This window comes from Hippoglossus hippoglossus, chromosome 14 (assembly GCF_009819705.1).
Source record: "Hippoglossus hippoglossus isolate fHipHip1 chromosome 14, fHipHip1.pri, whole genome shotgun sequence".
In the NCBI taxonomy this organism is placed as follows: domain Eukaryota; kingdom Metazoa; phylum Chordata; class Actinopteri; order Pleuronectiformes; family Pleuronectidae; genus Hippoglossus; species Hippoglossus hippoglossus.
This window is the reverse complement of record NC_047164.1, coordinates 6,208,540-6,232,888: the sequence shown is the minus strand read 5'-3', so window position 1 is coordinate 6,232,888 and position 24,349 is coordinate 6,208,540. Positions and strand designations below refer to the sequence as shown.

General features: G+C 42.5%; 2 protein-coding genes across 3 annotated transcripts in view; both read right to left on the bottom strand.

Annotated features, from left to right (window-relative positions):
- Positions 1–37: 37 nt before the first annotated feature.
- coro6 (coronin 6) lies at positions 38–13,171 on the bottom strand. Its single transcript, XM_034605586.1, has 11 exons — positions 12,941–13,171; positions 9,807–10,006; positions 6,778–6,900; positions 4,618–4,747; positions 4,332–4,510; positions 3,567–3,686; positions 3,314–3,418; positions 3,010–3,155; positions 2,129–2,186; positions 1,247–1,474; positions 38–912 (listed from the first exon to the last, which is right to left on the bottom strand). The coding sequence occupies exons 2-11, from the start codon at positions 10,002–10,004 to the stop codon at positions 790–792; spliced, it is 1,410 nt and encodes a 469-aa protein (XP_034461477.1). The 5' UTR covers positions 10,005–10,006; positions 12,941–13,171; the 3' UTR covers positions 38–789.
- A 1,425-nt stretch (positions 13,172–14,596) lies between these two features.
- ssh2b (slingshot protein phosphatase 2b) overlaps positions 14,597–24,349 on the bottom strand; it is a 21,438-nt gene continuing 11,685 nt past the window's right edge. For both annotated transcript variants that reach the window (XM_034605971.1, XM_034605970.1), the window contains 13 exons: positions 22,261–22,373; positions 22,084–22,148; positions 21,882–22,003; positions 21,729–21,794; positions 21,564–21,629; positions 21,195–21,389; positions 20,840–20,933; positions 20,097–20,225; positions 19,748–19,794; positions 19,455–19,601; positions 19,113–19,313; positions 17,842–18,883; positions 14,597–17,439 (listed from right to left, as the gene is read on the bottom strand). In XM_034605971.1, coding sequence (XP_034461862.1) covers positions 16,108–17,439; positions 17,842–18,883; positions 19,113–19,313; positions 19,455–19,601; positions 19,748–19,794; positions 20,097–20,225; positions 20,840–20,933; positions 21,195–21,389; positions 21,564–21,629; positions 21,729–21,794; positions 21,882–22,003; positions 22,084–22,148; positions 22,261–22,373 — 3,619 coding nt within the window. In that variant the 3' untranslated portion in view covers positions 14,597–16,107. The remainder of the gene's footprint in view (positions 17,440–17,841; positions 18,884–19,112; positions 19,314–19,454; positions 19,602–19,747; positions 19,795–20,096; positions 20,226–20,839; positions 20,934–21,194; positions 21,390–21,563; positions 21,630–21,728; positions 21,795–21,881; positions 22,004–22,083; positions 22,149–22,260; positions 22,374–24,349) is intronic.

Genomic DNA, 24,349 nt, shown 5'->3' with positions numbered 1-24,349 from the left:
CTGTGTTTGCTTCACCAACAAATGGAAATGGCAGACATTTTATTTCTTTAAAAAAAAAGAAATTTATTGTTGTCATAATAGGTGTCTAATGTATAATCCTTTACAGAAAACAAGCGTTGCTTTTCACATTTTGCTACAAGTTCAACAATTTCTGTCCAGTTTCCTTTTTCACTATTTACATTTTGAAAAGTTTTCAAAGGGGCTCATTTAAATCAACTGTGATTATGGGAAAGGGGTCATGAAGCGAATACATGTGTTGAGAAATATACTGCCCTCGTATGCATGTTAATGGTGACATAGTGGTGGTACCAGTATGTTTACTGCCATGTAATTGGAAAAGTTTGAAGATTAAATTTTACACAAAAAAAAAAGCCATCCCGTTGTTGATACTTTTTGAACACTTGTTTAAAAAAGTGATACAGTGTCTACTTACTTTAGACCTTTATCACATCTTGCACATGTCCCTCTAACCTGCAGCCTCCTCAGTCCACTTGTGCACCCTTCTCTTGTCAAATCACTTTAACTGGTGTAAATACATCAAACTATTTTGGCAATAGCATTAAAGGTACATTATGATAAAACCGGAGTGGGGATTATGTTGTGATTTGTTAACAAGTGTTGCACAGTCACTTTGCATGTAGATTGTCCACATTCCTGCCCTTAAATGGCACCTTTCAAGGGACAACAGTGTTATCTGAGTATTGAGGAGAGCGGGTCCTCGACAGTGCAACGGAAACGTGTTTCTACGAAATTCAGACCAGTTCTTCAGAGGGTGTGTTCACATGCACATCAGTCAGTGCCATTGGTGTACTGCGAAAGCTTATTCTCCAAGTCACAGATTCTCTTCTCCTGAGACAAAACTGTGGCCTTCAGATTCTGAATCTCCTCCAACAACCTGTCGAGCAACTGCGGCTGGACAGGAGGAGAGCGGAGAGAAGGAGGGGAAGGGAAACAGAAGAGGAAAGAAAGAAAACAGACAGCGACAGGGAGGGGGAAATGAAAGGATAAAGAAAAGGAGAGAGGAAAAATAGGTCAAGGACAGTGAGCGACTAGACAAAACTAAACCAAAACAAAGAAGGGAGCTCTGGAAAAATAAAGTGGTGGGTGGGTACAAATAGAAAAGAGATGATCAGAAAAGGGTCAAACAGATGAGGTCAGGAGTAACAGTGCATTTAGGTTATAAACCGCAAAGGTAAATAAACTCAAAAACTTTGTAATGTAACAACAGGTGAGCCCCAGAACTTACTGGCAGGCTGTTGGTGTCCAAAGTGGACATGCTACGTCGGGTGGTGGGTCTGGAGTCCAGCATGTTCTTCTTCGCCACTTTGAGCTCTCGGCTCTTTGGCGGCACGTAGCCCTCCTTCATAGACATCAGGATCGGGTCCTCGTCGCGGCCGTCCATCCACTCCTCGGGCTCCATGGCGGGCTCGGGCCCGGCTGTGTCTGGGTACAGGTCGTCCTGGAAGAGGTCCGACTGTGCGGGAAAGATGTCAAGGTCAGAAAAGGAGAAGATGAGACAGTGATTGCTTTTGTAGGGTTAATCAATTTTCTTTGTTTTTATCTCTTGTTCACTTTTCTTTCTGTCCTTTAGAAATGTCAGTGTTAAAAAAATGTCTTGACATGAGCAGGACGTTAAGTTTGTAGCTGATAAAGTTGGAGCTGATTTGAATTTCTATTTTCGATAGATTACTTTAAACAATGTCTCAAATATTCTCGAAATTTGACACAACAGCACAAAAAGTAGCAGCACTAAGGAGATGTGGTGATATGGAAGTATTGTCCACACAATAACAATTTACAAATACAACGTAATTATTGTGCAACATGCCAGATTTCTATTGTATAATATGTTCATGGAATATAGATAAGTGCAATATGTGTAACTAATCTTTACTGCGATTCCTAGTTTATGTCATTAGACTGGTGTTGAGCAGAACTAGTAACTATAGCTGTGGAAAAAAGTAATGAAGTGAAAAGTACAAAATGGACTCTGACCTTTCGTGAGATCTAAGTAGGAAGTAACATAAAATTTAAATATATGAAAGTAAAAGTATCTCAAAATTACAGTACTTGAGTAAATGTACTGTACTCGGTTGGGAGGTTTGATCAGTGAGTCGGTGGGACTCACTTTTCTGGGCACTGTCATTGTGATGGGCTCACACTTCTTGTCCAGCAGCTTGAATAACCTGAGAGAGTTTATACATAATGTTTGTGTTAGAGTGAGTAAATATAACAGGACTGCATATAGCCGACATATACATTAGTGGGATGATTTCAGGGGATAATAAAAGATGATCAGGCTTTGAGGACACTGCAATAACTGGTGTATGTCCTCATGAATGCTATTAACCTTTAGTCTGGAGGGTGACACACTGACATAACCACTGAGCAAACTAGAAAGTCATTCATTAAAACACATACCTCTGCCAACAGTTTCCTTAAATTTAATTAAGTTGAACCAAATCACACCCACTCATACTAATCAGTCCCTTAAATTTATAATTTTTAAAAGCGCTATTTAAATACAGACCATTTAAATGTGCCTGTTTCTTTTTCAACAATACCCATGAATAATTTCCTGAGAAATCTAAGAAAACAGAAATTGATAGAGACCCTAACTCATAATATGCAAGAATAATTCCTGAATGTTTGTTAGAAACCACTGCAACATTGATTGGATTCTTTCCTGACCCATGTTTCATCCTTCCAACAAATTGTGTTCAATAGTTTTTTGCGTAATCCAAAACAAATCAGTGGAGAAGGTCAAAACCGTAAACTCCTGGACAGATGTAATAAGACACCTAAAATATGAGAAAGACCTCCAATGACTGTTGATATTAATATCAAGCCTGCTGGATGTAACATCTCATAATATTATTGATTTGTCATCAGGCCCAAAACTGGATTAGAGCTTGAAAACCTTCCTCGAGCGACATATTTTCTCTCCTACTCTCTTTACCTCCCATCAAACGAGCTGTGGTCTGATTCATTGCACAGTTTGGTTCTCACCTGGCGATCTCACATTTGCTGACGTCCACTCCTCTCTTTGGCATGAAGCCCATCCCTCTCTGCGGCTCCTTGGTGCTGAAGGTGTTGAGGTAGTGGACGTAGGGCGGCTCCTCTGTGATCTCAAAGTAACGGACACTGCTGTCCCCCTACACACACACACACACACACACACACACACACACACACACACACACACACACACACACAACACGAATAAAAACAGGTCAAATAAAAGCTGGCCTTGTCATAATTAACACACATGCACACGTGTCTATACATATTATTACACTTAAATTCTTTTTACCTTCCCACAGAGGTAGACCATGTTTGCATCGGCATCATAATATGGTAACAACACTCCATTGCTTGTGTCCAACTCCAACAGGGCGATAGGCTCCTCGAAGTTCGTCTGTGGAGAATAAAAAAACAATGAAGAGAGCCCATATTTTGTTGTGTACATGCATATATATGTGCACATATAGTATTTGTTTCCCTTTTTGATAATGCATGAGCAGTATATCATGAAATATCTTAGATATATAATAATGGTTTGTTACCGGGTCCCAGAGTCCGAGCTCTCTCTGGCTCATCCTGGTGAATCCTGTGGTGAAGATGTTCCCGTCTCTGGTGAAGATGGCTCTCATTGGCCGGATCCCATCGTGCGGAGCCAGACGTTCCTGTAGATCAGCCGAGGACAGACTTTACTATAAAAACTCAACTTGGGGCTAAAAATTCAAAATGAAACATGTTCCATTTTTAACCTTTTTATCCTCTAGTTGAATTGTATATCACTCTGCTATTTGTCTTGTGACTTCATTAAAAGATGAGAACGATACCGTTATTTTCATTGCTGTTATCTTGTCGGTTCTATACAGTCTGGAACCGTGTTGCTGGCACCGCGGTGGGTTTTAACAGGTTAAGAGATAGTTTAACATGCTGGAGTTATGTGTATTTGCTTTCTTGGCTGGTAGAGAAGCTTCTTTCAATCTTTGTACTGATAAAACAGAATTAGATGGAATATGTTGTTGAGCTTCAGAGGTTCTGGGAGATGTCTGATTCTGTGTTTCCAGTATAAGTCGTGCTAAGCTACGCTAACTGGCTTCTGGCTATAAATGCATATTTATTAGATCAAATATGAGAAAAGTATCACTTCTTTTATTCAACTCTGCTAATGTGATTTCATAATATTACCTATATGTGTTCCTATTAATATAATAGCTGTTTTTTCTTCATTTTATCAAAACCCCCAAAATGTTGCTTGGTAAATATGAATGAATTGTACTGTCATGTTTGTATTTCATGTTTATTCTCTACTCACTCACCGCAACCACCTCCCTCTTGCGGGGGTCGCAGACACGCAGCCGTCGGTCCTTACAGGTGGTGCAAAACAAGCTGCCGTTTCTATTCCAGCTGATGCTGTAGATGAGGTCGGGGTGGTCGTCCATGGAGACGAGAGGCTCGCCCGTCCCCACATTCCAGATGATTACCAGGTTATCACTGCCTGTTGGGGGTGATGGGAGCAGAATAAAAAGATGGACGTCTGGAATGGAGGCTGAATCGTGTGTGTGTCCTGAGACATCAGAGGACGTGTTTGTGTATTTATCCTACCCGCAGTGAGGAGGATGTTGCGTGCGGTCGGGTGCCAGGTGATGATGCCAACACGCTTGGAGTGTCCCTCCAGGACCACCACTGGGTCGGTGAGGGGACGGGTCAGAGAATGATCTGGGATCTGCCAAACCTGGAGAGGAGGGAGGTCGGATTGAAGAGCCAGTGTTGTAATGTTGATAACAAATCATTTATACCATGTGATTACAAATGACTGGTTCATTTAACTAAGCTGTCAATCGTGTCTCTGATGTTATGGTTGCTATAGTTCCTGCATTACTTCGATATATGACATCATTTAGTGACTTCATAGTGATGTCATGACGACATCAGTCCATTATTTAAAGGAATTTATTATTTATCAAAATTATGCTTCTAACTATATAACCTTTAGATCCTGTTTATGGTCCTATAAAATGCAGAGATATCTTAAAAAGGGAATTTTTAAATACATAATTTTCGGACTTCTCCATGAAGTCACTAATCATGTGACGTCATATGCTGAGGAAGCATTTTCTGATTAAAAATATGCTTTAGATTTTCTCTCTGGCTCAATTATTTGCAGAAATATCCTGCTAAACGTGTTTTATAGATATTTTGTTGATGTTGACCTTTGACCTTTGACCAATCAGCTCTTACAACCCTCATCACAGATCTAACATGTCACAGTACTTTCATATAAAACCTTTATTGTGAAAAGCAAATCATGGCATTTTGTTACATGAACAGGTGTTACTTTCTGCACACATGCTGTGTGATAGAGAACACAAACTACACACAGACACACACACACTCTCTAATGAGGCTTATCAGATGACACAATGATCCGTTGACATCACAGTTGTGGCCTCACTGTAACTGCACAGTGGTTACACAGCCAGGACCGGACAGCTGCAACTGTCTGTCTGTGTGCTGCACATAAACTACACACACACACACACACACACACACACACACACACAGTGAGCGAGAACATCCCGGCAGCTGCTGCCATAGGAGAGGCAGCGATTCGATCATTCCTGTGATGTTGTTGTGAACAAGTGTGAACTGAACTGATGCACAGATCCATGTTGAGACGAGAGACACGTTGTCTTAACTCCAACTGAAATAATTGTATGATTTACACATGATGACGTACTTGACATGTTGCACAGTTGAGCATAAAGCACAAAGCAAATATAAGTCAATTACTGATCATATTATCTAGTAATTTTATCTGTCAATGAGGCTGAAAATGTCTCTTGAAAATCTCCTGACTTATGATATGATATTTAAAACAAGATAATTCTACATTTCTATGGATTTTTTTCACAGGATAATGCACAGATCTTGATTTAAAACTCAGGTATATTTAATGAGCTGATATTTATAAGTGTGTTCAATTTGGAGCGGATACAACTGCTGCATGTTTTCACATTTATTCAAATCAATATTTCGATCGTTTGTTCCACAACTGTTGTTTATTGTTGTTAAACTGCAGCTCTTCTAGTCAACACATTCTTGTTTTTACTGTACAGTATATTATATTATACTGTGTATTTATGTCTTTTAAGCATATGCACGTAGTTGAGAGTTCAATATGTTACATTGGTTTTCATAGCTGTTCTTTGAGGACTGTGTTTAATGACAAATAAATCAGTTAGGTTATCAGACCACTTCCTTTTTTCTTTTATATTTCTATCATGGGAACCAGACCATCGTGTGTATGACTGTTGGCGGATGTCTGAGCTCTGCTGACTGACGTTCTGGTTCCTTTATCACACAAACAGGGACGGGTCTGAGCAGCAGGGTTAGCAGCTGTGTTACATCAGCAGCTGTGGACACAGACGGCTGCGGACAGACCCCAGCCTGTGACCAACCTGTGGAGGACAAAGTATGACGAGCAGACTGATGAAGAGGAGGAGACGAGGCAGAGCAGGTGGGCGGACAGACACACAGGTAGACGCAGCAAAGCTTCCACTGATCCAGGTCCCTTATCGTTCATTAGACTCAGGCGGGCGACAAACTATGACTGTTATCTGAGTCACCGAACAACAAACTCCTCCACATGCATTAGCAACTATTCTCTCCCACACACACACACACACACACACACACACACACACACACACACACACACACACACACACACACACACACACACACACACACACACACACTTACCATTGCAGTACAATCCTCCGAGCAGCTGGCCAGGATGTTGTCGTCATGCGGGCACCAGTCGATATCGAGGACGGGCCCAGCGTGGCCGACCACCAGCGGGTAGTTCTTGTCCACACGACCCGACTGCAACACACCAGCAGCACAGACGCACAGGAGTGAGTGAGTGAAACAACTCACCACGAACATTCACACATTTCTCATGACAGGAGACAGATTTCGTGATGATCAGGTGATAAAACGTCAAGACGTGTAGGTTAAACATCCAACACTACACATGAAGCTGTTTGTTTCCAAAGCATCTCAGTATTTCAATGAGAAACAGGCAAATACGTTCAGAGTGAAAGTTTGTAAACTGTTTCTTTCAGTAGCTGCTCCCCAGCTTTTCATGGTCTCACACGTCCCCCTAAACAGACGGGGTTTAGTTGTGGAACTTTTTGACAACTTATACAAATGGGCCTAGTGGTGACATTATTTTCTCCTCTACTATTTCCAAAAGCAGGAACAAACTTTCAAACAACATGAACGAGGAAGCCTTAAAAAAAAGCCACCATAGCACAACAAGTAGGAAACTCCTTCGGCTGAAGATAATAACGTTATGCGATTGAAAAACTGATCACGTGGGGAGATAATCAATAAAATCGATACTATGCATATAGGGTTTGATATCTAGGAATATTTCCATGTGAGCACAGCATAGACATCAATAGATTTCCTTATTATTCAGGGTGGTGTAATAAGACAAGGTCGGTGTTACTCGTCTGACTTTGAGTAAACTTTCAACCAATTTTCAGTGTTTTTATGAATTTCCACAAAAAAAACTAAATCTTTCAAAACGACGTCCAGGACACTGATCAAACCTGACAGGTTGTAATAAGATTATATTTAAAATTACTATGCAAATTAAATCAATATTATCCAATGTTTCCCTGTTCTTATTATGTGAACATGCATATCAGCTTTTGAGATATGTAACCCCGCACATATACACACACACACACACACACACACACAGCAGAAACACACCCCGAGTGAGTGTGTATTTATATCCGAGCGACGAGGCGTTGAAAGGGGAGTTTTTCTTGTGGCCTGTTGGGGACCCGGAGGGGGGAGATGCAGGTTGAAGAGCACGTCGGTGAGTATTATTAGCATGAGTCTTTTCCCTATGACTCCAGTATATAATCACGTCCGCCTCCCAGCGTCTCTGAAAAACGGTGAATCACTCTGCGTCTTCTTGCTACTTTAGTACCACACACACACACGCGGATGAATCCCAGCTGCGTCAGTCACCTCGTTTCACCCGGGATATAAACTGTTTATCTCATAAAGTGGGAAAAGTGCTCATCACACTTTGTACAGTCCGATTATAACACTAGAGTAATACTCATGTGGTTTGAAACATAAAGTACACACGTTATTTACATTATTCAAACACCATATATATCTTTGTTTGATAACTGTTATTTAAATAACTGTATTTTTCGTATTATTCAGTTAGCTTCTTCACTTAAGTGACTCTAGCCCTTGGACTCAGTGCGGCTCAAACTGAAACCTGCTGAGTGGAGGCTTCTCTCGGGGCAGGTCAGATCATTTGTTGCAGTCTTGGCTGATTACAGCGGCGTCGTCAGCTATTTGGAGATTTCCTCGTTGAGCTGTGATCTGCAGCTCACTGAAACCGGCCGTGAGAACAAAAAGCTAAAATGTTAAAAATCGTACTGCAGCATCATCGATTGAACAGAGAAATACAGATACAGGTTGCATTTCCTAATGCCTCCTCATGAAAATACAGACTGCAGTTTAGTTTTGTCTTTGTGGCGTCCATCATGGCGTTTATTTTAAGGCGATGTTGTCATCATCATGATGCACGAGTAACTTTAACACCACGCCGAACCATCGAAGCTTTAAATGTCTGATCTGTCTCGACCTGTCACTGTATATTCAGGGCGTCCTTCCTAAATATAGATAAATATAGATTCTAGGTTTTTATCATATCAAACTCACATATTTTTCACTATTTTAGCCTTTAAAATCTATTAAATGTGATGTACAGGCCTGGTTATCAGTTTTAATTTGAAAGGTTGCATTTGCTAACATTTCTCCATCCACATCAAAACACAGACTGAAGTTGAGTTTCGTCTTTGTGGCCGTGTCCATCGTCGTGTCTATTTTAAGACACTGTCGTCATCGTCGTGATGAACTTCAACACCGCGCTGAACCATCGCAGCTTTAAGTGTCTGATGTGTCTCAACCTGTTGCTTTTCCTGTCGCTGTATATTCAGTTTCAGTGATCAGGGCGTCCGTCCCATAGGGCCCAGACAAAACATGTTGTCCTCTGCTATCAGAAGGGAAACATACCAGAACATAACTATTGCATGTTGTGTTATTTCTAAAATGAATTCTGGTGGAATTACAATTGAGAATTTAGGAACAACATTTACTGAACGGGCCGTACCTCAGAGGATGAGACATATCTGTTTTTATTTGACCTCAGTAAGAAGCTGTACATGTGTCTTTCCTTCACTCTATCCTTTACATTCTGCAAAATTTTACAGATGATCAGTTTCTGAGACGAGAACAGGAACAATATTTAGTTAAGAAACCTGAAAGCACCTCTGGCCAGAGTCAGTGTTGAAAATGGACAAAAAAGGTGTTTGTTTTTTGGAGAAATGCATCATATTTTTCACTTTTTAAAAAGTTTCTCCATCTTACTGATTCACTTTTCAATCGGGTGGATCGTATATATTTATATTTGAACAGATCAATACACAGAGATCAGAGAAACAGAAGTGATTTCAGGATTCATCCAAACAGCTCCTGGGCACTGAAATACAAAAGAACACAGGTTGTCCATTTAAATTAAAAAAGAAGTAAACTATCTTTACTTCTCTTTTTTCTCTTCCTCTTTTCCTGTAAAGTTCCCCTCCACTTCTTTCCACTTATTTTGTATAAAAACAAATATGAATATTTAATAGTGTTTCAATAGTGATTAAACTCTGAAGTCATGGACGAGTTTCCCCTTCGACCTCACTGACCTTAGAGAGGGGCAGGACCAGGAACGCTCCTCCACCGCTGGATTCAACAATGACCGCCAGGAACTTTGGGTTGACGGCGCAGAAAGAGCTGTCCCACGTCACCTTGGAGACGCGGATGTCGTCATAGCCCTGCTCGGCCTTCACCGTCTGGCCGAAGACGTGACGGAACTTGCTCTGCCGCACGATGCTGCGACTCATGGCTGAGGTGAGGAGAAGAGAGGAGACAGAGGTGAAGAGCAGGAGAGGAGGGAGGATGAAGCAGTGGTGAAGTTTAGATCAGAAAATATTGAAAGAGGAAGGGAGGAGTGAAAGAGGATTGAATGAATGGAAAAAAGACTATTAGAGAAAAAACTAACTTTCATCCTTACACATTTCAGCATCATCTAAAAAAATGTGAGAGAGTGAGTTGCTTCACTGACTCATTTTACTTTTGAAAATACTGAAGAATACTTTAAACAACAGAGTTGGAATAAGACAAACATGTTTATGTTAACAATGTAATTTGACCTGCTTTCAGATTTTATTGTGAAAGTTCATAGGGTATTTCATTCACCTGTGGTGTATTTATTCATTCATATTGAAAGTTGCATCACACAGATAGATTTGTGTTTCCTGCTACTGGTTGAGTCCACTTCTTCCTTTGTTTTCCACTTCACTCATAATTACATTTACTGGACAAACCCTGTTAAACTGCACCGACACAGATCTCCCTCCACAGCAGTGGAAAGTACATTTAGGAATAGAAAGTACACACTCGACTACATTTCATGAAAGTTTTACTGATACTTCACAAATTGATATTTGTAAAAGTCATATAAAAATACCTACATAGTGATTTTCAGTCCTGTCTTAAATTAAACTGCCAAACAGCATGTAAAGCAGAGGTTTATTATAATTCTACCAAAGTGAGAATAAGTTAGTATCTGCTCTTTATATTATATTTATCATCCGGTCATTAGGTTACTTGATTACTTGACCGTGAATTGATAATATTATTATATTTTCTCTTTTTTTGTTTCTTGTCAGGATTTTAGTAGTTGTTGTTTAGTTTTTTTGTCCAATTAGCTCCATGACAACAACACAATACAATGTCTTCAATCTATTTACTGTGGATGATGCGTTTTTGTTTTTGTCATTTTACACCAAAGATATCTTAAGGTGGGTGTGTCACCTCCTTCAGTGGACCAATCAGGATCCACTTGGTTGTCTGTTCACTGTCAATCAAATCTAATCAAACCTCCCCACAGTCCTGTCGAATGGGATTTTAAAGCAACTCCTTATAAATAGATAGTGAATGTTTTTGTTTCCACTTGTTAGTCATCGAGTGATGAACATATTGACTCCTCTGTGTGTTTTTAGACTTGGTCGTTGACTGACAACTTGTTGTCCTGCAGATCACAGGCCACAGGCCAGAGAATCTGTAATCCTCCAAATCACAGGAGTTATTCTATAACAGTACACGACCATCAGAGTGGTTATTAATAGGTGATTGTCCCAGTGCGCGCTATGTGGCGGCCAAACATCAGAGACAAACACTAAGACACAGAGAGCTGATAAAACGTTGTACTTCATATATGGTACAATACCAACCAGGGGGAAGCTAGAAATACACACTCAAGTGATACAATCCCTATGAGAGTGTAGTTTAAAACTGATCAAACATATATTCCCTGACTGCACTGGCTTCCACGAGGCCACAATTAAATCCCTAAAAGTAAAAGTAGGCCTGCATCCGTCCCTGAAGTCGCCTGATAAGAGCAGCTCAGTTCTTCCTCGTGTTTCGTGGATGATTATAAACTCCAACTGTTCTTCTTCTGTGTCAGTGAGGAAGGGAGCATGTAGCGACCACAGCTTTAACTGGGATATTTCACATATTATCCCCAAACTCAGATGTGAAGCCTCCCGGGTCCATGACTCCACCACGGTGATGAGAAGCTGCTTTCCTGGAAGCTCGCCACTATCAAGAGATTTACATTCCAGCGACCATTTCAAACAAGCCAGCTGTGGGGCGTCTCAGGCCGAACACAATATCATACACACCTCTATAAATACTGCTGGTCGACAAAGCCCATAAATATTTGTATTGATACTGTGTCCGCGAGTTGTTGATAGCAACAATAGGATTTACACAAATTAAAACTAAATTATCTATGTGTATATTTATCATCTGATTTGAACTTGAGAAAGCTTGAAAGTGGGGCTTTAAAAACATTAACAATAAAGAAAAGTAAAGTTGATTAGAAATAAATAAAAGCTTCAACTCTAAACGTTGCTTTTCACACATTTGGAATGAGCTGAAAGAAGAAGGCTCCCAGATTGAACTAATAATACAAATAATAAAGTTTATTTGTATAGCACCTTTCAGTTACCGTAGGTTACAAGGTGCTTTACAGGTTAAAAATGAAAAACAATAAAGGCAAATAACAGTAAACAATATAAAAGCAATTTAGAGCACGGATACAGAAATAGAAAGTGTTAGAGATAAGATAAAACACTACAAAATGATTAAAATAGACAGTAAGACACCTAAAGAAATGTGAGATTGGTCTCATGCAGCAATGTTCACACTTGGAGCCTTTGCAGAATGATGTGATTTGCAGTAAATGTGGAGAACCCCCCCTTTAAATCTCAGCCACTCGCCTCCTGTGTGGCGCATGGCACAGCAGCTCTGGAGCGTCGGGACAGAGCGAAAGAATGACACTGCCACTTTCCTAATATAGACATGACAGACTGCACTGTCCCACCCGGGCCGGCCGCTCCTCCCACCCGCCCTCCTGCCGGCCTGCTCCTAAATAGCCCCAGAATGAAGCCATGGCACTATGCGTAATGAGCGGCTCGTAAATTTAAACAGCCTTTGCGCACAAACGCAGATAAAGAACAGTGGTTGTGAAGGAGGGAGAGAGGGGGGGAGAGGAGGGGGGAGGTTGGTAATGTACAGCCGTTTCTTTAAGTGTCCCCCAGCTGCCATGTAAGACCTGCTCTGGGGACGGGGGGGGGGGGGACGTGCACACTCGCTCTGTACCGACTTCCAGTGTCTCCAGGACGCGCTCGCTCCTCTCCGGTGGCGCAGAAAAGACGCTGACGCACGGCTGCCCTCACTGCAGCACCCACACTGACACACAGAGAGTCCTCACCTCGGGCTTCTTAAGGGGGAGACCCCTCTTCCCTGGACGACTCTGAACCGGGTGGTGCTGCGGCGATCGACTCCTCCACCTCCTCTTCCTCCGTACTCCTGCTGCTGTTTTTTATTCCCCTTTAGGATGATTATTCCCCGGTGATCCGGCTTCCAGGAGATGTTGCGCACTGGACAACTGCGTGACGCTCCTCGGAAGGGAAGGAGAGAGAGGGGAGCGAGTCGGAGTACCGGGGCAGAACAGGGTGGGGGGGGGGAGAGAGAGAGAAGGGGTGAGGGTGGGTGTCCGTCTATTTTGGAACCGGCTCTGTCAGTGCAGGGAAACGTGACGCGCGCCTGTTCCAGGGGGTCAACGCGTCCGAGTCACTCCAGAGGTTTTTTGGCTCTGATAGAAGAGCTGAGGTTTTATTACACAGAAAAAAACACACAGGTCAACTGATGTCTGACGCTCCTCATTCATCATCTTCATTGTTCAGACACAAGGTGATGAAGGGTTTAACAAAAAGGAACTTGAATGAAAAGTTGCCCAGTAAAGCGTCTGTGGGTGAAAAAGCAACTTGCTGGTTTGCATCACAGTAGTTTGAGGCATCAACAAAATAATATTTACACAACAGGTTAAACTCTAAACCTGTATTTTTTCAAAACTCAATAATTGTCACATACTAAATTACTTATAGGATCAAAACATTGAAAGACATTAACAACCAGTGTCATTATATCACTACTGTATTTGAATTAGATTTCATTCATTTGCTTTTATTCTATTTTATTCTTTCCCGTGTTCTCTTGTCTTATCTGCTGCTGTAACAAGTGAATGTTCCTGGCATGGGATCAATAAGGTTTATCTTATCTTATCATGTATTTATTTATTGCATAAATCAAGTTTACATTACAATAAAACTAATATACATGTATAATTGCTTTGTTGTGTATGTTAAAATTTGACATATGCTTCATATTTCATCTAGAATTAAGTAATTTTAGTAATGAACTGCAACAGAAATGTGTATCTGATCATTATACACACGTAGGATCATTACATGTGTCTATCCACACACTAATCCCACATTTACAGGCTTCTTAAATGTGGAAAAAAATGCCTTTAAATAAATGGAAAACCACATGTTTATCCATCTTATAAATTCATAAGAACCTTTCACTTTAGCAATTAAGAGGTTGTTGTATATCATGTACCTAATACAGGATATTTTAGAGTCCTGGTCTGTTCTGTCGACAAACAACTTAATTTCTTTTACATAAGAAATATATATTATATATTTCACATCATAGGTTTGGGTGTTGAGACGTCTCATTAGATTCTGGGAAATTGTGATGTTTTCCTGTTTACTCTATGAAAACATCAACTTATTATCTTAAAGAGAAGAAAACTTTCACTACGACGTCACCTTTTGATTAAACCTGAAAAGTATTCACCTATACGTCTTGTTCTTCAGCTTCACAGACACACAGCAAACCAGACGGAATCATTTCCATTGTTTAATGGTCACAGTTGAAGCACATGATATAAAAGAATATTTACACTGATAGTTTAAAATAAAGAAAAAAAGGTTTTTGACAACACACACACACACACACACACACACACACACACACACACACACACACACACACACACACACACACACACACACACACACACACACACACACACACACACACACACACACACACGACAGCTTCTACAATCTAAGCATGCTCCTCCTCAAAAGTAGCAACCACACATTAAAAAAAACATTTAAAATTAAGCCACATTTAAAATTAAAAAGGGAGTAAAGTGCATGTATGACAGTCGTCTCTGTACAGACATTTCTGATAGACTGCAGAGAAGTTTCACTTGCCAGTCACAGGCACACTCCTTTAACGTGTACAAAGGAGATAACGATCCAGAATTTTAAAAAATGTACACGCCCACATGGTAAAAGTTGTGCTACACGGTCGCACTCACACACACAGACACACACAAACCAGATATAAAAACATGTACAGTTCATTAAATGTCAACACTCACAATAAAGACCTTTACTTCTTAAAGAGAACAAAGCAGAAAACCCAACCCCCCTAACCTAAGCTTTCTCACACACAGCAACACGTACGAAAAACAAACATCTAGTCTGAGTGGCATCGGAGGACACGTGAGAGACGAGTTCAGTTTGTCAAGTAGTGAAATTCGAATTGTTTCTGATCGAGACGGACATTCCAGGAAATCCGGAGCCTGACGTTTGTGCAGGTCCGATGTGGTTCAGACGTACTGAGGTATCGTGTCGTCAAAACAAACATGAAATAAACAGCTTGCCTCTTTCTCTTTGCAAAGTTTCAATGACTACTCTCTCCATCACCAGGTCTGGAATCAACTGTCTCTGGGGATAAAACACTGATCTTTAGCGTCCGCGGTTCCACCTGAGCGCGGGTGTTTAGATTTGATGCTGCCAGCACAATTCATACATTAAAGTACAGCAGAATATAATTTAATAATATACTTTGACTGTGTATTTTTGCCAAATGAGCCAAAGTTTACATTTAAATGATCTTTAAAAGAAGTTTGTGTGAGCGTTGAGTTGATGACGGGCAGATTCATTCATGGTCACACTGCACCAGAAGGACAGCCGTGTCGTTTTAACTATGCAGCACAACTGGCAAATGCTGATGAAGAGAGATGAGAGCACAAGAAGAGGAAAACATAGGCTACATTCCACTTAACATCAGGCTGAACTTTTCAGTCAACCGACAGCAATTCAGTAAATATCAAAATGTTGACGGCGAAACCAGCGATTTTGTGCAGGCTCAGGCTCATTAGCTTTTGAACAGAGTTACCCACGTACATCTGGATGATTGTGTTAGCTGCTGTTTGAAATCTTCCAATTTGACTCTTTATTTTCTAATCGGAACCTTCATAGCCTCGCCACTGCCCTTCCACCGAAACAAATATCTCGTATCGCAGATTTCACAGAGGCTCGTTGTGGATCTGCAAGAAAAACGCACGGAAACTATTAAACATATCCTTTAAGGCAAGAGGCATTGGTTTGTTTTGCTGAATAGATCCAACATATACACTAAATCTCCATCTCTCACAGGTGCACATTATCCCTGTCTCTCTCTCTCTCTCTCACTCACACACACACACACACACACGGACACACACTGTGAGGGTTACATGGTGTGGTAAAGGTTGCTAACAGTTCTTTTCTTGAGCCGCCTCAGTGGGTGAGTCCTTCCATACGGCTGCCTTGTGGCTATGAGCGACAGCGCATGCGAATGCAGGGAATCTGGGCTAATGTTGCCGACGTCTCCTCTCTGCTGACTCTGATATGAGGGTGGAGGGATTCCTGTTGAGGTTTCTCCAGCTTCAGAAAGCCCCTCCACGTCAACTTCGAGGACCTCGGGCTGCTGGTCGGCCTCGGAAGGAGAGTTGTGCACCCGCTGCTTCTTGGACTCATCGCCCGTGTGAACTGGATGTTGTTCTGACAGCAGAGAGACGGAGGAGCGGCTGAGCTCCCACTCGCTCAGGTCGTTGGCGAGCAGCTCCAGACAGCCCAGTTTGGCCAGAGAGGCGGAGCGCTTCATCAGGGACGGAGGGGTCAGCCCTGCCTGGCGAATCCTGGCCTCCACCTCTCTGACCCTCTTCTGGATGCTGCTACTTCGCTTCTGAGAGGATCCAGCACTGAGGCCGAAAAACTGGTCCACACAACTGGTCTTGTAGGCTCCGGCCGTGCTCACCTGCTGCAGAAAGGCACCCAGCTCACACAGAGTCTCCCATGTCTCCCTCATGATAATGTCACTGTGGGGTCCTTCTGGGGAGCAGTCCCAGTCGGTGCCGGACTCGAGCTCCGTCACGCCCTCCAGACACAGAAAGTTCACAGAGGCAAAGGGAGAGTGGGCAAAGTGATTGGAAGGATAAGAGGTAGAGAGCAATCTACCATCAGCAGGCTGGAGTTTGTGTCCTTTTGTGCTTCTGTCATTATTTCCTAGTGCTCCTATCTCAACTACATCACCACTCTCCCTTTTAACTGGTCCCTCCTCCTGCTCCTCCTGCTCCGTGCTAACGAATGACTCCTGCGAGCAATCAGACGCATCCTGCAGTTGAGACGCAGCCACCGGATGGATGCTGGCCGCCTGCCGCTGCGAGCTGGATGTGCCACCAGAGAGGGATGGTGGTGACGAGGAGGAGGTTGTTGGAGTCTCGTGCTCCATTTTCATTTTTTGCTCCAGCTGTCGCGTGACCCGCCGCACAGAGCCCCTCGTCCAATCGTTGTAGAGTCGAGCAGAATCCTCTTCCTCCTCATCGTCCTCTTTGTTCTTCACTTCCTCTTTTACATTCTCAGCCTCCTTCTGCAATGGATCATTTCTATCCTCCATTTCCTGCATAGACGTCCTCACCTCCTGGTCCCGAGGGCCCTGAGGCTGTGGTTGAGGGCCAGAAGATGAAGCCTCTGTGTGCACTGCAGTCTTCAGTCCTGTGGCCTGCACAGGGACAATCAATTCCTACAATAAAGAGAGAGATCAAATAAAAGTGTTAATATAACCATGAAGTTACTTAGGAGTCATTAAAACATTTTCAGATTCAAATGTGTTGCATTCTAACGTTATACCACCAGGTGGTGCCCTTAAACTCAAGATCCCAAGAGCTAAACTGTTAAATCAACAGAGACCAAATTTAACTTCAGTGGATTCAATAGATATATAAAATATCTTTTATCTACCAATTTTTCTGACAGTGTATTTTACATTGTACATAAATATCTATTTCCCTTTGAAAAAACAGACCACAATATCTGCACACCAATCAAATTAAGACCCTCAGAGTCTAAGAAGAGCCTGAGAGACGCTTTGAAGACAGTTTATGTGACCCAGAGCTTAAACGTTAATTTGGGCAGCTGTCCTCACCTTTCCTTTCTCCTCCTCAGTGGAGACCTCCTCAGGCTGTGGTTGCTGTTCCTTGGCACAACTCTTCACCTGGGGCGACTGCTGCACTGCAGCACAAGGAGTTTTACCGTCTTGACTCATCCCCTTGAACTTTTCCCTGGCACTGAAAAAGTTGATGTGATCCGCACTGGGGCCGACCAACACTTCACCGTCTTGAGGAATGGCACTGGGATAGCTGATGAAATCACTAGTGGAGGGAGGATGAGCTGCTGAACCGTCCAAAGACGAGCCACACAGCTGCTGATCACAGTCTGGATTTTTGACAGGCACTGGTACAGACAGACTCTGGGGTCCAGCTGATAGTGTGCTTGGTGTTTGTGTTGCCATGGGCTCAGGCACGGACACTAGAATCTTTTTTGTCACAGGCTGAGGGCAGGATGACACCTCTGGTGGGATAACCTCGTCCGTGCAGGCTGGGGACGGAGCGGGAGAGAGAGGGAGGTGGTGAAGAGAGGGAGGCGGGTGAGGCTGGTCCACCGAAACACTTTGTGCAACAGTCACCGTATCTGTCTTTTGAGGCTCAGGCACCACAGTGGCGGCCCTTGGCTGGGATAAAGGAGGTGATGACGGCGGCTCCTCAGCGTCACATAAGCCATTGGACAGCGGAGGAGATAACGGAGAAGCGGAGCCAGCTGTGGATTCAGGACGGGGGGGATCCAGCTGTCTGCTCTTTGCTGCAACAAAACGAGGAATCTCCAGGCCGCGAGGGACAGCATCACCTGATAGAGCTGCAACCCCCTGAAAGGATGAAGAGCTGAGCTGATTGGACTGGATGCCAGTATCAGACTGGCTAGTGGAGCGTGTCGCTTTGCCGGCCCTGGCTGAAGTTCCCAATGATTCCAGCAGTTCTTTCACAGAGGGACCAGGCGCGCTGCTGGCCTGGTTATGAGGGTCAGAGCGACCCAAGCTGTGCGGCTTGGCTAAAGGTTTACACAGTGGCTCGTGGTGCTCGGACAAGTCGCTGTCAGAGTGAGAGCGCCACAGTTTGTTGTGCCTCTGCCGGCTGTTGGAGAAGGTGACAAGAAAACAAGAAAATCATCTTAATGTCTCATGATGTCTCTCATATCCTCTTTGTGTAAAAGTATACTGCTGCAATTATTAATTATCAATTTCCCAGCAAATGATTCATGGATTTTGATGAACACAATTAGGCATATTTAGGGGACTGTGCTATTTGGTGTGTTATACCCAGAAATCCATGCTTGTGTGAGTCTGTGTGTTTCTGTGGGTACCTGGCCAGCAGTATTCCCTGATACTCCTCCAGCTGTCTCATGAAAGAGGGGTTAGGTTTGGTCACGGCTCGACGCTCCTTGACATAATCGAAGGCCTTTTTCAAATCCCATGCAAACTCCTTCATGGCGTATGCGATCACGGTGGCAGCAGAGCGACTTATACCCATTTTACAGTGCACCAGACACTTGGACCCAGCTTTCCTGGTGGGGATATAAAGGATCAAGCATAAGATCAAGATCTGTCTCAGTCACATTTTTCAAAGGAGGTAACTCAACTGACATGAACAGAAAGAGAAGGGCTGCTTTTCTATAACTAGATACATGCAGTCATCTGAAACTCACTTGGCTCTAGTTATAAACTTGTAGGTGTCATTCCAATAGGCGAGCAGGTCGGTGGCCTCCTCGTCATACACGCGGATGTTGTGGTACTCGAATACACCAGGGAAGAAGTTATCTATCTCCCTTGTTACATTGAGAATGTACTGAACCCTGTGGAAGAGCGAGACATGAATGAGAGGAAAGAATAGAAGAAGGTGAGACACATTCAGTGGATGGGCAGTTGTTAAGCTGAGCTTGAAGAATCGATGTCAGTATAACTTTAGAGTGTGGTCTGCTGCCTTTGTCCTTCTCCTTACCCGCTGTTCTGCAACTCCTCCAAATTGGATGCATTCCACTCAGATCCCTGTAGGAAACAAAAGCAATCCTCAGACTTATTCAAGCCTTCTACTGAGCTTTTCATAATGCTTAAATCCTTATGTCCAATGTGTTCTCCAATGTCCACTCCAAACCAGAAAACAAAGCACCTTAAAATTAGGAGCCACAGACATCTGGACACAGACTGATGTTCATGCACTCAAACTGAATTACTTAAAAATTATAAATCATTCACGTCTAAGCAAAGAGTGCTCTTGATATAATATGAGACCGAGCAGCACCTTTTTCATCCTGTGGATGCAGCCTCTGAGTTGTCGTGAGTGGACCTACCAAAAAGACGTAATCGAAGATCTCTGTGGGACTGTCCATCTGGCCCAGAATCACAATCATCTCGTTGTCAATGTACTCCTTGAATTCTCGCAGGTTGCACGTCATGTGCATCTCCAGCTCTGTTCGGATCTGAAGAGCGCATCCAGACAGGAAACAGGTGAACACACAGGTAAAATCTTGCAAACCTAAACCTAAAATGCACGTATCACATTTTCATTCAAGTTATATATGAGTATTTTTTTCAAACGAGGGTCTTCTTGCATATCACACGAACACTCTCATACACTGGGCATCTGCATGTCAGTGTGAACAGGAAGGAAATGATCTATTTGCAGTTGGTTGTTAAATTGCTAAAAAAAAAATACTGTGAACTAGGAACTGGAATGATGAAAAGTAAGAGAGGGGATTTCTTTTCATGGACTGATGATGAGTTGGAACAGTTAAAACGTTTTAACAATATCTGGAATCCACCACTGGTAGTCGAGTGGGAAGAATCAGGAAGAAAATGCAGGTGACATTCTTTTCAAAAGTTTCTGCCCGTCCTTAATAAAATGCAGGCCTGGAGTTTTCAAACTCAAATGCCCAGACCTCAACCTCCAGAGTAGTGTGGACAGCAGATGTAACCGTAGCAACAGTGATGTGGTTTAAAACTAAAAAGCATGTGGATGTGGCCTAACTTTCAATGATGAGTGCATCAATTTGAAGTATTGTCAAATGAAAGTCAGTGCAAAGCGGTGACTCACCTCTTTACAGGTCACATTCTCCAGGTCCTTCTGCATCATGATTTCTTTCAGACTGGTTTTGATCTGCCGCTCGGTCAGCTCTCTCTCAGTAGGTCTGCAAAAACACAGTGACATTGAAATGTGTTATATTTAATAAGTGCAAATTGATTTCCACATATAGGGTGTGGTTAACATACAGTTTTCCTTACGGAGGAGAATTAAGACCAAACTGTTTTAGTCTTAGTAAACAGTTGACTGTTGATATTTGTTAGTGTCATCGATACAAACAAGACAAAATCCTGATCAGACACCTAGAGAAGGGGTGAAAGAAAATAAATGGAAAACACATTCCACGTGATCTAGTTAGGCTACTTACGCATCGGAGAAGAGGACGGGTGAGTCAGCACGGTGCGACATCAAATCCCGCATGGTGTTCCACTCATTGATGCGGACTTGGTCGGAGGAGACCCTGCTTTGATAGTAGCTGACCCAGGTGAGGAACAAGCTGCCAGGGAAGTAGTTATGACAACGAGCCACGTCACACGCTTTGTGGAGTGACTGGAGGGCCGACCTGTGAGATAGAGAGACGGGGAATGAACGGGAGAGAATTTGAGATCGTGAAATAAAAAAGGCTTCTGAATCAATGGCACAAAATTTGACACCGAGATGAACACTTGCTAACAATACAACGAAGATACAGGTGTGCATTTCTACGGACCGGTGTGATTAATGCAGTGTGACTCACCACATGGCTTGCACAGAAACAGGCTTGAAGACATGCACTCTGCTATCAGTTGACACACTGAAACCCCTGGGAAGAAAGCACAGAAGGAGAGAAACTCAGCACCCTGGTGTTGTGATGGATGTTTGCTCTGAGATTTAAAGATTGATGTGTTGGAAGTTTTCTCACCCATCCCCATCCAGATGTATCAACGTGTCGCTCCACAAGGGCAAAACCAGCCCGACAGAACATGAGCTGCAGGGGGGAAATAAACTCCACGTTACAACTTTAAGCACTGAATCAAAACGGACACAAACAAGCATGCGTGTGTTACCGACTCACCTGTCTACCGGACTGAAGTCCATTCCCAGCACCACGCTCTCCTCCGTGTCCTGACGACCATTGGTTGACACCACCACCATGTAGCGGGTGATGCCAGAGTGGATGCTCTCCAATCGAACCGCCTGGAGCAGGAAACAAGACGCGGTTGGTTCGACAATCTTAAGAATGAATTTGGTGCGCGTTTGTGTAACAGTGAACGCACCAGTTTGATGTTGTCCTCTGGTCTGAGGAGAGTGAACATGGTTTGCAGGTGCTGCTGGATGTCTCCTGAGAAAACACAACTTGTATTAATGTGTGAATAAATGATAACCTTATTTATTAAAAACACCAGTGATGCATTAAACAGAGCACGGATCTTGAGGTAGACCGTTTACCTTACCTGCATGTTTGCTGCGCAGCTGTGAAAAACGAGAGGCAGAAGAAGAGGAGGAGCCATTTCCTCGAGGTAAGAAAAGAGCGGCTCCTTTGACTGTCAGGAAACTTTCACTGATGCTGGACAAAAAGAGAGAGAGAAAAGTCATTAATACAAATCCTTTAATAATTAATATAATCCTTTACTGAAGTTTTCCCCAAAATCTAACTCACTACGACCAGCTCCAACTAAAGCATTACAAAAAGATTAAGGTCCTAAATGGCACATGTGGCGATCAATGATCCTTCAGAAATGTGTGCAGATGAATAATTGAAACAATTGGTGGATTAATTAATTAGGCCACTGAATATCCAAAAAATATTTTAATGATTAACTGCTTCCTCTGTTTTGCAAATGTGAAAGATTTCTGCCTCTCACTATCTTACGTGATCGTAGAGTGGATATTTGTTGGGTGTATAAATAAATATGTAACCGTGGGCGCTGGGCAATTTAGCCTGGAGAAAATAAATAATTGGCCTCCTGTAGAAAAGCAAGTTAAACTTTAGTGAACTTCGCTTCACATATGTGTAACCGTGCCCTGACACTGTTGCTGCTGCTGTGGGGACGCTGTGTTTTTATTGGCCAGCTGAATGAAGCAGAGGGTTTAGCATTTGTTCTTCATTATGAAAACAGCAGGTGAATATTGAGTATGAGGGCTTTTGTCATCTGAAAATTGAAGGTATCTCAATAAAGGTGATTTAATGTGAGATTTTCTTAGAAAACACGGACGATATCCTGTACAAGCATCATAGACAAAACAATAACAGTAAAGTTTATGTGACTTTATGAGCTTAAAACAGTCGACTGTGCAGTTCGCAACAAACAGCAGCTGGTTTTAATAACATGTCGCCTTAACTGAACCAGACATGTTCGAAAAGATGAAAGGAGGCAGAAGAAAAACAGATATATTGAGTATCAGAGAGGAAACTGCCAATTTAACCAACCTCTTCATCACATGAACCCTCCTCTTCCTCGAACAAGCAGATCGAGCCACAGTTTTGTATCATTGTACTCGAATTAACTGGCTTTCAGACTTCAGTACTGGCATGAAACTAGCAACTGCAGCTAAGCTACTCGGCAATTCTGAGTTATGTAATGGACTTAATGAATTCCTTGGAGTTTGACATTGCTCGGACGATTTCTGAATCACAACCAAAATAGTAGCAAACAAATACACCAGACAAAGGGATAAAGGCCTCATTGTGTTTTGTTATGATGGAGTGAATGTAGAGTCACCAGCGACCCCTGGCTGTACCTTTCTGTCATAACCCACTGACTGCAAAGAAAAACACAAGGCAAAGAAGGACGATGAAGAAGATGACGAAGGAGGAGTGAGACAGAGGCTAAGGTGAAAGACCTGGAATGGACAGCAATAATTACAAAAGTGAAAATTAGGCAAATCACTGCTTCACAACGATGGCTTAAAAAAAATATCCAGTTATATTCCCCAGTTAGAAAAATAGATGTTAGAGATTTGATGTTCCATTTTTCTGAATAGTCAAAATCTGCATCTTCCTTACAAACAGATTCCTTCATGATGAAATAAAAAAAAATGAAAATAGTTATGATTATGAAATTAAATAAAAGTGCGGCAATAGCACGGATGTCAGCATAACTGTCCCCCTGAGAAACCTTCACTTTAAAGTGAATAAAGCTTGACTCTCTCCTGAGCAACAAAAAAATAAATAAAAATAAAAATAACACAGATTTTAAAGGATCCTCTTTCCTGTATCCCGTCAGACAAAGCAGAGGCTGACGGCTCTTTTACAAAGTGTAAAGGCACACCAACAGCAGACAGATGTCTTATACGAGTGTGAATAATGGGTACGTGCAGACAAACTATTGACTTGGCTGATCAAACACATCAATTGCCAATAAATGGAAGTTTGCATTCATCACGTCCTCTGACTCATGAACAGTCTGTCTGAGTCTCCCTGTAGTGTCCCACAAACATCCATGTAAGGCACATCTCTAAAATGGGAAAAAAAAACACTGAAGCTGGGTGGAGTGCGTGTGAGCAGATGAGCGTGGCATCCAGGAGCAGACATTGCTCAAG